This window comes from Camellia sinensis, chromosome 4 (genome assembly GCF_055761805.1).
Source record: "Camellia sinensis isolate YWXY chromosome 4, ASM5576180v1, whole genome shotgun sequence".
NCBI classification, from domain to species: domain Eukaryota; kingdom Viridiplantae; phylum Streptophyta; class Magnoliopsida; order Ericales; family Theaceae; genus Camellia; species Camellia sinensis.
Window position 1 is genome coordinate 140,759,982 of NC_138964.1, and position 17,190 is coordinate 140,777,171.

The following is a 17,190-nucleotide window of genomic DNA, read 5'->3' on the forward strand; positions in this document are numbered from 1 at the left end:
CATGGGGTTGACACGACAGCATTTCAGTCTCCTATGTATGAATCAAATGAATGTTATGCAGCTGGCTACACACAACAGACATTTCATGGCCATGGTAGAGAATCAAGTTCACATGGTGGATACGAGACTGAATTTCACAATAACACCCAAGATGTGCCCACCTATAGCCATCATACGACTCTAGTTGAAGTTGCTGGTAATATGGCTGAAACGGTTAATTTTGTGCAGTTTGCTGACAGTGACATGTACGGTCCTGATGTCGCCCTAGACAATGATGAGAATGAAATGTATGATGAAGAAAATTTATTGGGCGGATCAGATGATGATGATGAAGAAGAAGATGATGTCGACGCTCCCGTTGATATTCAGAATGCCCCCATTCCACCTAGACCTGAAATCCCTTTCTTTGAAAACATTCACATGGGTGGTGATTTTGACATTAGTAACCGCGATGTCGTTCCCCGTAACCGAATCTGGAATGCTGAAAATCCAGAGTTGGACAAAGGGATGGTTTTCGTTGATAAGAAGCAACTCGTACATGCTGTGAAATTGTACCATGCAACAAATAATCGAGAGTACAAAGTCGTAACCTCCAAGCGAGACGTTTGGGTGTGTGCTTGCAAGCACGACTGTAGATGGTGGTTGCGTGCATCTCTTAGTAAGAGACATGGGCTTTTTGAAATAAAGCAGTATAGGGGTCCTCACCATTGTTTATACCCACGAACGAACAGGGACCACACAAATATTAGCTCCAGTTACATTGCTTCTCATCTTTTGGGACAAGTTGCGGTGAGTATACAAAATAAATGTTTACATTTATATACACATTGTTTATTTAAAGTGTTCACACCAAAATTGTGTCTTTAAAGTGTTCACACCAAAATAATCTGACTCATAGGTATTGTTGTATGCAGAACGAACCTGATATGCCCATTAAGAATGTCATCGAAGACATAAAAAAGTCCATGAACTATACTATACATTACAAGAAGGCGTGGCATGCAAGGGCAAAGGCAATTAGAATGGTATTCGGAGATTGGGATGAATCATATATGATGTTGCCTAAATTCATGTATGCATTACAAACATCTAATCCTGGCACCATCGTGCAATGGAAGCATAGATATACCGGAAATACAACCATTATGCCCGTCTTCCACTTTGTTTTTTGGTCTTTCAAACCCGTCATCGATGGATTCAGACATTGTAGGCCTGTTATAACCATAGATGGTACATTCTTATACGGGAAATACACTGGTATGTTGCTTGTAGCAACGATTGTCACCGCCAATGGCAAAGTACTACCGCTTGCATTTGCTGTTGTCGACAAGGAGAGTTTGGAGTCTTGGTCGTTCTTCATTTCAAATATCAAGGAACATATTGTCATGGACCGACAGGGAGTGACTTTGATATCCGATCGAGCTGAGAGTATTTTAGCTGCTGTGAGGCGGCATTGGTTGAATCCCTCGCTCCAATTTGTTGGATATCATCGGCACTGCCTTCGACATGTTTGTAGTAACTTTAACACTACGTTCAGAAATAAGGAGCTGAAACAACTTCTATGGAAAGCAGGAAGTGCTCATCAACGACGAAAGTGTAATGGTTACTTACAACAAATACAGGCTATTGACCAAGAAGCCATCACTTGGGTTTACAAGATGAATCCTGAGGAGTGGGCCCTTTCGTATGACGGTGGACATCGCTGGGGGGTATTGACTAGCAATGATGCAGAGTGCTTCAATAGCGTCTTGAAATGTGCAAGGAACTTACCTATCTCAGCTATGGTTGAATTTACATTTCGGCGGCTTGTAAAATATTTTGACGAGATGGGAGCCCAAGCTGAACTAGATGTACGAAATGAGTTCCAATACCCTAGACAGATGCAAAAAACTATTGAGGATGGCATCGCAAGGGCAAATACTTTCAAGTTGATATCATATGACAGGTTAGTTTGTAATATAAATTAAATTATTGTTATTATGTTGTCAATTTAACTACACCTAAAAACATGAACTTCATTAGTTTCTATTACAATTTTTTTATAGGCCACGCCGCGTGTTTGAGGTGCAAACATCTTTTCGCCATGGACGAGGTCGCAATACACAAATTGTGCGGATGAATCAACCCACGTGCAGTTGTGGGAAATATGAGATACGACACTATCCGTGTTCTCATATGCTCGCTGTAATGTCTGAATGCGGTGACAATCCATTCGAGTACGTTGATCTAGTATATAGGCTTCCTGTATACATGAGGGTTTGGGAAACTAAATTCAATCCAATACCGCATCAAGATTATTGGGCTGATCCGCAGTGGACTTTAATGCCTAATGTACTGCGTCTGCGACAAGTGAAACGGGGTCGTGCATCTATGTTTCGTATTCCGAATGAGATGGACATATCAGATAGGCGTTTGACCGCTCGTTGCAGTGAGTGCCAGCAGACAGGTCATGACAGGCGAACATGTCCGGCGCGACTTGGTCGATGAAGACTATGTAATACTTACATATTGTAATAGATCTTTTTGTAATTCTTTATTTGTAATAGATCATTTTCTTTTCTTTTGTAATTCATTATTTGTAAACGGGGTCATACATTTAATAGAACATTTTTTATTTGTAATAGATCATTTCTGTTGTTTAATTCTTTATATATTGTAATTGTTTTATTTGCTTGACAAAATTTACAACTATCATAGTTTTTATTCTCTACTTCATTCAAAATGTTTATTACAGAATTTTATTTAAAATCACATAGTTCTTCTTTCATTTTAAGATTTTAATATTTCGACTGATTCAAGCATTTTGTACATTTAGAATTTATGAATTACATGTACGTAATTTACAAATTTTTTACTTTATTGCAAAACAAAAATTACAAAATCAATAATGAAGTTGTCGAATATGCCATAAATGTAACGAATTTTGTCAAATATGTCAAAATCAATAATGAGGTTATGTCAAATATGCCAAAATCAATAATGAAGTTTTGAAAAAAAAAATGATCATTCCATTTTGTTTGTAAATATTGACATACAAAAACTATCCACATGTTATTGGTCATTATTAAGCTTATGTAACTGAGATCGTAAAATGACTTTGTAAAAGATTTTTATATTAGTCCGAAGCATAGATAACGATAGGTTATGTTGAATTGCTTATCATATTTAATGGCACATAATATGCAAAATTTTGATTTTAGTTAATTGCTTCCATGTTAATGGCACACAAATTTATACTTTTAAAATAATCGACCACATTTATTTTCCAAGTCGTCATGTACATAATAATTTGAGCTTAATTGATATAGTTAAATTACATGCTCACCAATACAGTTTTTCAAAATGTATTTGTTTTTCAACTGTACAGGCTTCATGGCACATCTACCTGATGAGGTCCCCCTTTTGAGTCATCCACATCGGGCTGACAGTATATGGGAGGACCCGGTATGCAATAACGTTTGTTGGACTTTACGCGTACAATGAAAATACACTGCATTTTGTTTTTCATTTCCTTGATAATGCTATAATTTAAAATACTCATTCTGTTATGCAGGACCAGTCACACACCGTGGTGGCATGCCGACGGGGAGATTCCGGCCTGTGGGATCGTCCATTGGACCATAGAGTCTTGCAGTGTCTACTACGCGCGGGATTCTATGGTGTATATCGTATAGGCCATATCAGACTGGACCACCCACTCATTACTGCTCTCGTCGAGAGATGGCGCACAGAGACTCATACATTTCATTTCCCGACCGGTGAGGCCACCGTCACATTGCAGGACGTATTTGTCCTATACGGTCTACGGATTGATGGGCGAGCAGTTACTGGACTTGACCCATCATTGACGACGGAGCAGTGGATAGCGTTATGTGCTGAGCTATTGGGAGTAGCACCTACACCTGCAGACTTACAGGTAGGTAGAGTGAGGGTGAGGTGGCTGTCGGAGCATTTTCAGGGCGATTTTCCAGATGATGCTGCAGATGAGTTAGTACAGCAGCATGCACGAGCATATATTCTGTGGCTTATTGGGGGGGTACTTCTCCCTGATAAGTCACAGAACCTGCTCAAGCTGATGTATTTGCCACTGTTGAGAGACATTGACGTCATCGGCCAGTACAGCTGGGGCGCCGCGGCTTTGGCATGCTTGTATAGGATGTTATGTCGAGCCACTCATGTGGGTGTGACTCAGATCGGAGGACCCCTTGTCTTGCTACAGGTTAGTAAGAATTTTATTACATGTCAATTCATATTGTATGGCATATATCAGTATTGTAATTGCGTTCAAACTATTGCAGATTTGGGCGTGGGAGAGATTGATTCGCATTGCCCCGTCTAGGCGGCAACTAGTTGCTCCTGGTGAGGTTCCCATCGGGCAGGGAGACATGCAGATGCCGGCCGGACCTCGAGGTAGCCGGTGGAGGGTTGACATGAGCCACGAGGTCGTATCGACCCACGTAGTGGTCGTGTATAGAGACCAGCTTGATCGGATGATAGACGGCGAGGTATCAAATTTAAATACCTAAATTTTAATTGTCATATGGACTGTATATGTTTATGAGCGATTTTTAATAGACTTGTCGTTATTGTAGTTTATCTGGCAGCCTTATGCTGATGTCCTCCACACGCTCCCAGACTACTGCCGCCTAGGTGAGGATATATGGATGGCGAGAGTACCACTCATTTGTTTTGACGTGGTTGAGTGGCATCTCCCTGATCGTGTCCTCCGACAGTTTGGTCGGGTCCAGGCCGTGCCGGATCGGTGTGACACCGAGTGGCGGTTGCATGCGACGGATAGACGTGGCCGAGCCAGCACTGACTGGAGTCAACATCATATGCGATACATACAATTGTGGGATGCCCGTCGCGACACTATTGTACAGGCTGACTGGAGAGATGGGGTCCTCCCCTCTCCCGACCCTTACATGTTGTGGTATCGACGACATACACACCTACTTGTCGGTAATCCGAGCCACCTGTCCGAGGCCGGATATCAGGGAGTTGGGCCTTCTCTCGAGTCATTGGTGAGTAGCGTACTATATCTTCGATAATTGTTAATATCATAATTGATTATTTTCAGTCAACTATAGCCTAATATATCTGATTTTTTTTACAGGTGGTTCGAGCTGGGAGGTCATATCACTTGGCTGAGGACGCCATTTTCAGACATGATGGACAGCTTGGTCTGCAGGCCCTTGTAGAGATCAGAGAGTTATTGTACGAGGGGATCCAGCATGCCCATCGGGTAGATCGTCTGCATTTTGGGGACTACGGTGTACACACTGCAGCAGCTGCTCCAGACACATCAGTCCTGTCCACGTCAGTGCCTTCCAGTTCAGCGCCAGCCACAGCAGGTCCTTCGACTTCAGTCACCCCACCACATGATACCCCATACATTTCTCCATATTCCCCACACGTACATCTTACCCAGCATACTGACCCTGACCCTGATTGGTCACCGCCCCGCTTCATGCATGATGTTATTACCCCACCCACCCAGTTACATCCTACTTTTCTGGGGAGTACTTCGACCGCGCCCCGGTTCATGCATGATGTTGCTACCCCACCCACCCAGTTACCACCTGCTTTTATGGGGACTACTTCGACCGCGCCCAGGAGTACACATGATGCAGTTCTCACTGACATCTCACACATTGATGATGAGGGCCATATTGAGCCCCCCCCAGAGCGCGAGGGAGAGGTTATGGTCGTGGGGGACGTCGCGGCCGAGGTCGGGGTGCGGGCAGAGGCAGAGGTCGGGGTCCAGCTGTAGATCGTGATACAGTTGCACCAGACGAGGGAGTAGGAGTTTCACAGCTCACAGCAGTATCTGATCTACAGGCACAGGCAGGATCAGGGGCATCAGATGCAGGAGAGGGGAGGTCACACTCACACTCACAGGCTCCACAGGCAGTCAGTGGAGGGCCGCATGCAGGGGAGAGAGTACCAGATATTCAGAGAGTCTACCGTAGGAGACCGATGAGGGAGATCCACGGTCGGGGTTGTGGGACTGGGGGCAGGTTAGGGCATTAGCGGTTGCGATATGGACTATATAGGTTTTTTTTTTTCTTTTTTTTGTTTGTATGTGTCAAACTTGTACAGCTGATGTAAGTGTCATACTTATTTATTCGCAATTATAATTTCACAATTTTTTATTCTTATTTATATTGATGAATCACACAAATCTGTTTCACATCTCTACCCTTCTCTCATTATCCGTAATTTAGGAGAACATAAATTACAAACGCGTTTGGTTTGAACAAAACGTGTAAAGAAGCTATAAAAAATATGTTTGTTCAAGGCTAAAAATAATTGAAATATCTCGCTTCATTGATAAGTCATGGATAAGCATTACAAATTGCATGCATTACAGAAATGCCATGGGCGTTCATCCAAACAATTTCATTCATTATCATCATCATCTGACATCTCAATATCAGATTCATACATAACATCCATGCTCCAGGCGTAGTACTGGTGTGCATCATCCATTAACCCATCTTCGGCACGCTCATTTGCGGTCTTCATTAGTCCGGACCTCTGCAAACGTTGGGTCATGCGATTAACCTCGTCGCGGATACGATGCAATGCCCTTTGCAACAACTGTGGAGTGTTAGTTGGCATACGCATGGCTAACCGGCGAGGAAATTTAAGATTAACTTCACGGCATAGCTCAACGAGAACGTTTGCTTGAGTTTTGCGAAATTCCCACTCAGCTCTCATGGTATTGACGGTGGCACGTGAGTAACGCAAATTTGGATTTAATGGGTATTGAAATTCATCTCCATCTGCAACCCAATAGCGACCCATTGCCGAATATAGATCAACCACCGTATATGTCATGATGATATCGGTAGAAATAGCTATAAAACTTTTGTTGTGGTATGCTACGATATTTATACCATATATACACATGGTAGCTGTATGTATGCAATTTCCTGTTCGATCACATGCATGCCACTGACCTTATCCAGTGCATACGGCTGTCAGGACTCGACTTTGTGCAGTCATGAACGAATCAACGGCCTGTAGCATCGGCTATTGTGCCGCAGATGCAGTGATGCCTGTGACTTTGTGCATAATTGCAATGGACACAGTACGTAGGAGGTATGTGACTTTGTGCAGCGATGCAGGGATGCATCTGACTTTGTGCAGTGATACAGTGATGCGTGTGACTTTGTGCATCACTGCATCACTGCATCACTGCATGTGACTTTGTGCAGTGATGCAATGCTGCATGTCACTTTATGCAGTGATGCAGTAATGCATGTGACTTTCTTACTTTGCCATGCTTGTATACGTTGTGACTTTTTTCTTGACATTACGTGATGCATGTGACTTCTGCAGTGCAACTTACATGCTTTGTTTTTTCCGCACATTTCAGAATTCATCTAAGTCACATTATTACGACTGTGAAAAGAAGCAGAAAATGCTATTATGTTGGTAAAAAAATATGATGGACGGTTGTGTAATGACAATAAAAATCGGATGACTGTGAAGTTCATTAACTGAAAATAAGATAAAATATAGGCACCAAAGTTCCAATCGTGTTTACCTAGCAGGTGACCATTTTATTATGTTGGTGAGAAAAACAATGATAGTTTATGAACAATATTACTTTAATACAAAGAAAATTTCATTTTTCGATTTCATTTATAATTTCTCGAAAACACTTATACGTACTGAAATCGTCAATTCCAAGTGAGTACTTATTGTATTACAAAAGTAAGCATGACAAAATAGTTTCATGTGCCGATGTGACAACTCACTGCATTTTGTTTTATTTGACAACGCACTGCTCGAATATGAAGGGATTGCATTGTGATTCTATGGCCTACAATTATTATTTTATCTTACAACCATGTCCGTGACTACATCACAGGTACACAAAGTCACGGGTAATCAAAATTACATGAAATGAATAACATCAAATAATATCACGTGTATCACTTATTCCATAGTGCCCTAGCACCACTATGATGTCTATAAATACCCCAGTATGATGTTTGTTGAAGTCATAACAATAGTAATAGATATACAATTACTATTATTATTATTTTTTTTAATTTTATTAACAATGTCTTCAAGAGGTGCAGGAAGTTCACGCCGGCAAAGAAATCCGAAAGTGTGGCTGCTACCTCCATTTATGTATGACTACAAGAGCGAAAAGTACTCAAGTCCGAAGGATTATTATGCTGGTATCCGAGCAGAATGGGCGTTCAGGGTAACGGAGCAAGAAGGATTGTATAATGATCTACGTAACTTTGGGGCACCGGTACCTCATCGTCGTTCATTAACCATGGCTAGACGAAATGTGAGTGACTATGAAAAAGCAGTTAGCAGAATTAAGAAGGAGAACAACAGGATGTTGATGCGGAGATGTCGACATTTCATGCTTCAGCTAGCCATTGAAATGGCAGAAGCAAGCAACAGAGATTTGACAATGGTTGAGCGAAATAATGTCTTCAACAATGAAAAATATCTCTCTGACTACTACATGTCAGATGACGAATAAGAAATCAAACACCGTTATCTTTCATATGTTTGTTCCTGGAGTGTAAGACAATGTTGTTGTTGGTGTAACGTACGGATGTATTTCAAGTATTTTTGTTATGAACCTGAAGTTTATGAAATAACTACATTTATAAGTACACATTTATGAGTTCATGACTTTCTTTATTAAATTGCAATTTGTTAATGAATGTTCTGGATTAATGAATGGATTAATGTATGTTCAATTATGTGAATACTTAAAACACATAAAATAGATCAGGCAACTCGGAGAAAAGGTTCCCTTAACTGGGGCTGCTGAAATAGGGATGAAATTACAACGAATTTCAATCTCTATCAGGAAAGAAGAAAGAGTCACCTTCCAATTCTTGAAAGTCCAGTAAAAATTATGACTCCAGTAATGAATGAGGGGTTGACAAAAAACTAAACTCGGTGAATCGAACTACCGCCTTCAACAACACATAAAACATAACAGGTAGGTCGGTGAATAGCTTCCCAAATGACAAGAACAATTCAAATAGTCATACTTTTCAATGAAATACAAATAGCGGGTCGTAAGCTTCATAAGCTTCATTTTTTCACACATTGAGTAGTCAAATCGTGAAGAGACTTGTCAGTATATACAGATAGATTGTGAAGTCATGTGACCTGGTGCACAGTCTTCGGTTTTATTGATTTGTTTATTACAGTGACAACTCATCTCTTATTTACATATGTGGGATTCTCAACTCAGAAAGTCACATGGCAACAGTGAATTCACTGATTTACCTTACTGTCAGCATGCCTTTATTTTGTCTGTATATGCAGATGGATTGTGAAGTCATGTGACTTGGTGCAGAGGCTTTGGTTTTCTCGATTTTTTGCTCGATTTTTTTTATTACAGTGACAACTCATCTGTTATTGATATATGTGGGATTCTCAACTTAGAAAGTCACATGGCAATAGTGAATTCACTGATTTACCTTACAGTCAGCATGCCTTTATTTTGTCCTTATATGCAGATGGATTGTCAAGTCATGTGACTTGGTGCACATGCTTTGGTTTTCTCGATTTTTTGCTCGATTTTTTGTATTACAATGACGACTCATCTGTTATTGATATATGTGGGATTCTCAACTCAGAAAGTCACATGGCAACAGTGAATTCACTGATTTACCTTACAAACAGCATGCCTTTATTTTGTCCTTATATACAGATGGATGGTCAAGTCATGTGAATTGGTGCACAGGCTTTGGTTTCCTCGATTTGTTGCTCGATTTTTTTTATTACAGTGACAACTCATCTGTTATTGATATATGTGGGATTCTCAACTTAGAAAGTCACATGGTAACAGTGAATTCACTGAATTACCTTACAGTCAGCATGCCCTTATTTTGTTCGTATGTGCAGATGGATTGTGAAGTCATGTGACTTGGTGCACATGCTTTGGTTTTCTCCATTTTTTGCTCGACTTTTTTGTTACAGTGACAACTCATCTCGTATTGATATATGTGGGATTCTCAATTCAGAAAGTCACATGGCAACAGTGAATCTACTGATTTACCTTACAGTCAGCATGCATTTACCTTACAGTCAGCATGCATATATGTGGGATTCTCATTTATCCGTTCATAATCAACTATATAAACGAGTAAAGGTGAAGACACAACCTTACAACTCAAGGTGAAGACACAACCTTACAACTCATTTCGCCCTACGAAATTATTATTCATTTGTTTTAAAAAATTAGCATGGCTACATGGTTCATAGGAGAGAGTGGGGGTCGCAGAGGTGGTAGGAACTTGCAAAGGGGTGAAAGTTCACGACGAGGAGGGGGAAGGGGAAGTGGCGATGCTGAAGATGAAACACCATTTCCTTTCTTGGATGCCTCTTGTGCTTATCATGATAGGTTTGGGAAGCGACATTTTGTCATGCCCAAGTACTATCGAGATCCATGTGGTTTGGTGGAGGATCCATCAGAAAATCAAACAGGATATGGTTATGCAAAGGCTAGACTTCTTAAGTGGCCCGCACTATTTATAGAGCGAGTGCAAAACGAAAGATTATGTCGGGAAAGAGGACTGAAGGTGCCAAAAGCACGTTCTGTTGAGATCCAAAAGGAAGATCCTGATAATGTTGATCGACTATGTCAAACACTAGAACGTGAGATTTCTCAAATGGGTCGTAGATTGGCCCGCGATATGCAGCTACTCATACTTAAGAAGGATGCCCAGAAGAACAAAACAGAACCAAATGTTGCAGCTATCAAGGCTATTATGGAGGATCCTGAACTTGTCTCTGACGCTGAGCTTTCGGATTGTTCAGACTCTGAGCCACCTGCCGATTTAAGCGCGAATTAGGTGTTAATGTCTACACTTCGGCAATATAACAACTTGCATTAATATGTAATGTCTGTGTTAGAGTAAGTATAACTGTTATGTTATGTTATGTTTATGTTTAAGTTTATGTTTATGTATTGTGTCTGTCAAATGTTACGGCTATTAATATGCAATATTAGGTCATGAATTAGGTGTTTGTCTATCTAACTGTTATGTTTATGTATTGTGTGTTCAGTTAAGAGTGTCCAGGATGTATATAATGTGTGTTCAGTTCATGGTGTCCATAATGTATTTTTGTGGGAGAATTATGTCTGTACTACCTACGTAACTGAAAACTATTACATTTGCAACTTCAGTTATGTTGTTTTCATACCCGTATGAATATTTTGTAAAGTACTGACTTCGTATATTATGTATTAAGTATTATTACAAAAATGTTGAGAAAATTTATTTTAGGAGCTCTAGCTGTGGCCTTTGTCTTCTTGGCCTACTCCACGGTGGTCTTCGCGTCTCACCCTTCGTCGTTGCTCGTCGAGTTGCACAGTGTGTGGGTGTGCTTCGAACTGTACAGCATGCATATCACATTCTAACCCATAACAAAGACGATACAAAAAAATAAATTTTATAAATGAAAACGGGTACAAAACGGTTTTACTAAACTGATTTTCTGAATTACATTCTCACCTTCTAACCCAAAACAAAAGAATAAATATATATTTATGTTTAAATGAAAACGGCTTTCGTAAAGCCAAAATAATTTTCTAAATAACACTTTCCAACCCAAAACAAAGACAAAAGAAAAAAAAAAATTACATGAAAACGACTTTAGTAAAGCGAAAAAAAAAAAATTAATTACACAAAACAATAAGCAAAAAAAATATTTACATGAAAACAACTTTAGTGAAGACGAAAAAAAATTTTTAATTACATTTTCTAAATCAAAACAAAGACAAAAGAAAAAATGAAAAATGTAACATGACAACGGCTTCAGTAAAGCCAAATAAATGAACATGATTGGCTTAATAATATCTACATGAATATGATTTTGAAATTATATATATGAAAAATAGTATGTAAAATTAATATATGAAAAGAGGTTTTTTTTCATATTATGTAAAATTTATGAATTACACATTCTAAACAAAAACAAAAACAAAAACAAAAGAAAAAAAAACATATTTTAACATGATAATTGCTTTAGTAAAGCCAAGTACTAAAATATACAGTGTAAATATATTTTTTAAAATATGTTTTATGTTTTTTTCTTTTATTTTATCTTGAAAATAGCGTTTTATTCCAACAAAGTTTATGTTAAAAACGCTGGGCGAAAAAAAAAAATTCTGTTAAAATCGCTATTAGCAATAGCGTTTTTTTGGTAACAAAATTTGAACTGAAATCGCTATTAGAAATAGCGTTTTTTCTGGAAATTTTTTTTTGTTAAAATCGCTATTAGCAATAGCGTTTTTTTGACAACAAAATTTTGTGTAAAAAGCGCTGTTAAGAACAGCGTTTTTATTGGGAAAAAAACTAACGCTATAAGCGCTATTCGTAACAGCGACTTCTTAATCAAAGTCGCTATTTGTAATAGCGATTTTCCTGTTCATCTACTTTTGCGCTTCTAACAGTAAAAGCGCGAATAGTAATGACGCTTTAGCTTAGTTTTAAAATTCTGTCAGAAGTTGACCTAATTTTGAAAATGCAATGTAAAAAAGGCTTATATTGGGAAAAGACGTTTTTTAGAGCAGCTATTATAGAGCCCCTTATCATATCTGTTAAATCTATCAATATTGTACACAAACAATCAATTCTCATTAAACCTAATTCACAACCCCAATCCATCTCATTTCATCCATCTCTGTTGCTTTTCGTCTCCCCGATCGGCGCCACCAGCCTTGCTGCCACCGCGCCACCGCCGCCACTCTTCGCTCGTCACCGGCGCTGCTCTTCGCTGGTGGTACGTAGCTCTCTCTCTCTCTTTGCTCTTCCCGTGCCTGTGTTTAGGGTTATTCAGCTTGGATTATGAAATTGCGATATTGAGATTGAGATTTTCGGGTTTAATTTAATTTCTTTGGGTGTGGTTTTCGTTTTTCTCTGCATTTGTTTTCTTCTGGTTAGCCATCCTACATCAAATGTAATGTCGAATCTCTATTCATGATCCAAGTGGTAACACTGTGATTGAGCCCAACAAATCCTCACAACTTTGTGTCCAGAACTAGTGGCATAAGTGGTTTTGTGGACCTAATATTGGGGCAAACCACGGTAGGGACAATTGTTAAAATCGAGGAAGATGAAGATGATGCACCTTACTCTGTTGTTACTGCTCTTAACTCGAGAAGATATAAGGCTAGCAACAAACATTTTTAAAATTTACCTATTAGTGTTCCTTAGTTGCTTGGCATTGTCTTTAAAATTGTTGCAATGGTGATTCACATGTAACCTAAGATTAAGAAGCACAAACACTTTTAAAATTTAAAAATATTAGTACATATTTGGATGTGTGTTGGACATAAGTCCAAGAGTTTCCTATTATTTTCTTAAATTTTTTAGACCTGCAAACACTTCATACATTTGGGAGATACATGACACATTAAACACATTACAAGTTTGAATAAAATAACTTGGGAGATTCAATGATAACAAAACAATGCATATTTATGCCTATTAACTACATGTTACATTTGTGTTGGGCAACAATATGTGATACGTGTCCAATATGCCTAATTGGTCATGCATCCAGCAAGTATGTATGAGCAATCAAGTTTACTATATAACTATGCATAAGACTTGCATTTTAAATATAAAATGTATTTAAGTTTGTAAACATCAATTTATCCTTGAAACATAAAAGTAGTGTTTAAGAAATACGAAATAGAGTCATGTCCTGTTGTCTTTAACATGAGAATTAAATGAATCCTACACTTTAGAAACATATCCACATCTAACCCCATATCCGAGGCCATGTAACAGCCTATTAATCTCTCGTTCTTCAAATTTAGAAATGACTTTAATTCAATAAACTTTTTTTGTTAGCCTATTTAATCCAATACGAGTCCCCCCCCCCAATTTGGCAGTGTCAAATTTGTATATAGGCCACAAACATCAAAATTAAGAAAAAAGAAGCCACATACAATGCAAAACAAGGCTCAATAATTAGATTAGTAGCATCATACCTGAATTGAGATTCCACAAGCTAACAAGATCCAACTATCAGGATTGAAAGATCCTACTTATTAGGGATTTTCTACACGATCGGGATCAATTTTGGCCAAATGAATCATAAAATCATTGGATTTGGATTAGGATTTTAACAACCAAGATTTATATTGGTGATTAGTTGATTCAGTAGTCTCATTTTAGTATTGTTAATTAATTATTTGTGATTTTTGGAGTAGCGTGGATGATGCTAGCCTTAGGCCTCGTTTGAGAACAAGCTTTTTTTTTTTTTTTTTTTTTTGTAATTTTTTGGCTTTTTGGCTAAAATATGATGTAAAAAAACTAGTATGTTTGGGATGACTTTTTGATTTTTTACGAAAAGATGTGCAAAAAGTAGAGAGAAAAAGGAATCTTTGACTTTTTTGTATAGGTTGTTGGTTTTTTGAGTTTTTTAGTGACTTTTTGGCTAAAATCACCACTTGCCAAATGAGGCCTTAGTGGAGTTCTAATAAAGTTGGGCACATGGGAATCATTTAAAGAGTTTACAAAAGGCGTGGATGGTAGTGCCTATGTGTTTGATGTAGCGTGGTTGGAAAGAGAAAGGAATAGAAGCACTTTCGAAGATATAGGGATGGCCATTTATAGAATATCTTCAATTTCTTGTTTTCATTTTTAGCTTAAAGAGAATTTTCATGAGTCTTCCTTTAGTTTGATTCTTTGGTGTGATCCATTTTGCATAGTGGCTCTAGTTGTGTTTTGGATTTCTTTCTTGGTGTATATGTCTAGTTTGCTTGGGTGACTCCTTTCTTGAATCCCTATAAATGAACATCCATACTTTATCTATCAAAAATAAAAAAATAGTTTCATTCATTAAAATTTTACTTTGATAGTCCTTGTTCTAGTAGAATCTATAGAGAAATATGAGCATATACATCTATAAACTCATTTAGTTCAATGGAGATGAAATTATAGAAGTTTTTAGCTGCATTTTAGGGATTACGTGATTGGATCCCAACCTAGTGATTCCTAAAAATTTCTTTGACAAGATTTAATTGTCTTGATCAGAATCTGTCCCAATTTCTGTACCAGAAAACATCATAATTTGATGAATCTACTGCTTTTCTTAAATGTGCCTGTTTGGTGCAGCTTAAAAGCTGTTTATTTCAGCTTAATTTAAGCTATTTTGATGTGTTTGGTTTAGCTTATAGCTTATAACTTATAACTTTTTGAAAGTCAGAAATCAACTTATTCTTTGAGTGGGGCAGGAGATACTTAATTTATAAGTCAAAAATCAGCTTATGTTCATAGTTATAAGCTATAAGCTGTTTAGGCATAAGCCATAAGCACTCTCCCACAGCTCTACCAAACAGGGCTAATATTTCTCTTTTCCAAGCATCAAAAACCGTAGGATAATATCTGTCTGAAATTTTAGCAATAAATGATCTTGATTCCAAGTAGAGGAGTTATGTGAGGGGACAAGATTCAAGAAGTACTATGGCACCAGCAATTAGACTTGAAAGGCAGGCTGCAAGTCTTAACTAAGACGTGTGTTTTACTAAAAACAATATTCAAGCAAATTCTACGTATCTCATAAATCACACAAATTGAAATTCATACTTGCTTTTATAGTAAACAGTATTCATTTTTGTCTTATACAAAGTTCATGTCTAAAAGTTGCACCTTTCCAGTTTTACCACAAGAAAGAAACAAGTGTGCAGACACACCGAAACAGAATATTCTTTTCCCTATCTATTATAGAATATTTGATCAACTTGTCACAACCAATTGATGGAACATACCTATCATCAGAAGAGGAACTTCACCGTCTGGGTCTACATTGCGAGCCAAACGGCTGTATTTTCCATCAGATGTGTCTTGTCCCTATATAACACACAATTTATGATAACTTGGCACAGTTTTAACTATGTATGATCGAGTATCAGGATGTGCCTGCATGAAAAACACTTACACATAAAACTTGGATATAAGCAGAATGACATAAATGAGTGAATAGAAAGAAGTTTACTGTGGTATAAGTATCCCAAACATGATCTTCAGCTGTCACCATTTCTCGTGTTTCATCCCAAGAAAACCCATTATGCTCAAGAAGAACCTTAACATCATTGTACTGCCTCCTCAAATGTTTGTATCGATTCTTCAAGACATCTCTGTCATAATGAGATTTGAATTTGGCATTGAATGATGCAACCATGTCATTCCAAGCTTGGCTAATGAATGTCTGCCCAATTTTATTCCCTTTATGGACCTGGTCTAGCAACAAGTCAATGAGGCAACGGTCCATAGGTGGTGTCCAATATGTTCTTGAACATTCACTACCTACAAAAACAACATCCTGTTTGTCAGACTAGCCCTTCTTTCATAAAAGATCTTAGGTTTACAAGGAAAAAGTACAGTAGTAAATCAATGATGACCTTTTGAACTGCATAACCATTCTTAGCTTGACAACTAAAATTTTGCAGCATTTATTAGCTCAGCTGGGTTAGGTGAATCATGCAATAAGCCTCTACCGACTCAACTATTTCTAGTTATCAATGTTTAAACCTAGTTAATATGGGCTACCCATGTATTGAGCTTAGTTTCTGACATGTTAACTCAGGGAACTGGAATGACTGCAAATTGTAATTGCAAAAGCAATTAAAAAGACGAATAGGAAAAAGAAGCACCCGGGGAGGGGAGAAGGGAATGACTAACCTGCATTGAAAGAGAAACAAATCACAAAGGGGAAAGCTGAAGAGTCTAGAAACACACAAAAAATGGAAGGAAGAGAGGTGGGTAAAATAGCACTAAAAGGACTCTTGGTCAAAGGCCATTAGCTTAAGCAAAAAACCTAGTTCATCATCAACAATCAAAACCAGACAATTTCAATGTCAATTGCCTCAGGCAAGTCCATTCCCATTACAATAAAATATCAAACAATAACCAAACCAAACACCCACATCCTTACTTGACCACAACTTCTCATGAACTTTACAAGAGATTGTTAGCCCCTAGATCAGAACCAAATCTTAAATTGTGACCATTCAACATCATGGAGTACTAGATAAATAAAAAGATAACCCGTACCATCACTAGCAGAAACAAAATAATTACAACATTGTTTATGATAAATTATAAGAAGTCCCAACTTGGTAATGGAAAATTCAAACACACCAGCCTTTATCCCTGAGGTATCATCTTCAAGCTCTTT

The 17,190-nt window shown here is 38.2% G+C and overlaps 2 protein-coding genes across 2 annotated transcripts in view; both read left to right on the forward strand.

Moving 5' to 3' along the window:
- The first annotated feature begins 235 nt into the window (after window positions 1-235).
- On the forward strand, window positions 236-2,621 carry LOC145823443 (uncharacterized). Its single transcript, XM_082922974.1, has 3 exons — window positions 236-789; window positions 915-1,945; window positions 2,046-2,621. Exons 1-3 carry the CDS (start codon window positions 244-246, stop codon window positions 2,485-2,487), a joined length of 2,019 nt encoding a protein of 672 aa, XP_082779100.1. The 5' UTR covers window positions 236-243; the 3' UTR covers window positions 2,488-2,621.
- A 9,946-nt stretch (window positions 2,622-12,567) lies between these two features.
- LOC114312181 (DEAD-box ATP-dependent RNA helicase 10) overlaps window positions 12,568-17,190 on the forward strand; it is a 35,689-nt gene continuing 31,066 nt past the window's right edge. The window contains exon 1 of the mRNA XM_028258386.2: window positions 12,568-12,783. The gene's annotated coding sequence lies outside the window, so the exon portion shown is untranslated. The remainder of the gene's footprint in view (window positions 12,784-17,190) is intronic.

What these genes read in the sequence shown, in the direction of transcription:
- LOC145823443 (XM_082922974.1), top strand. Translation starts at nt 244, where the DNA reads ATGTACGGTCCTGATGTCGCCCTAGACAATGATGAGAATGAAATGTAT. An exon ending in ATCTTTTGGGACAAGTTGCG is followed by an intron (nt 790 to 914) that starts GTGAGTATACAA and finishes TGTTGTATGCAG; the next exon opens with AACGAACCTGATATGCCCAT. An exon ending in AAGTTGATATCATATGACAG is followed by an intron (nt 1,946 to 2,045) that starts GTTAGTTTGTAA and finishes ATTTTTTTATAG; the next exon opens with GCCACGCCGCGTGTTTGAGG.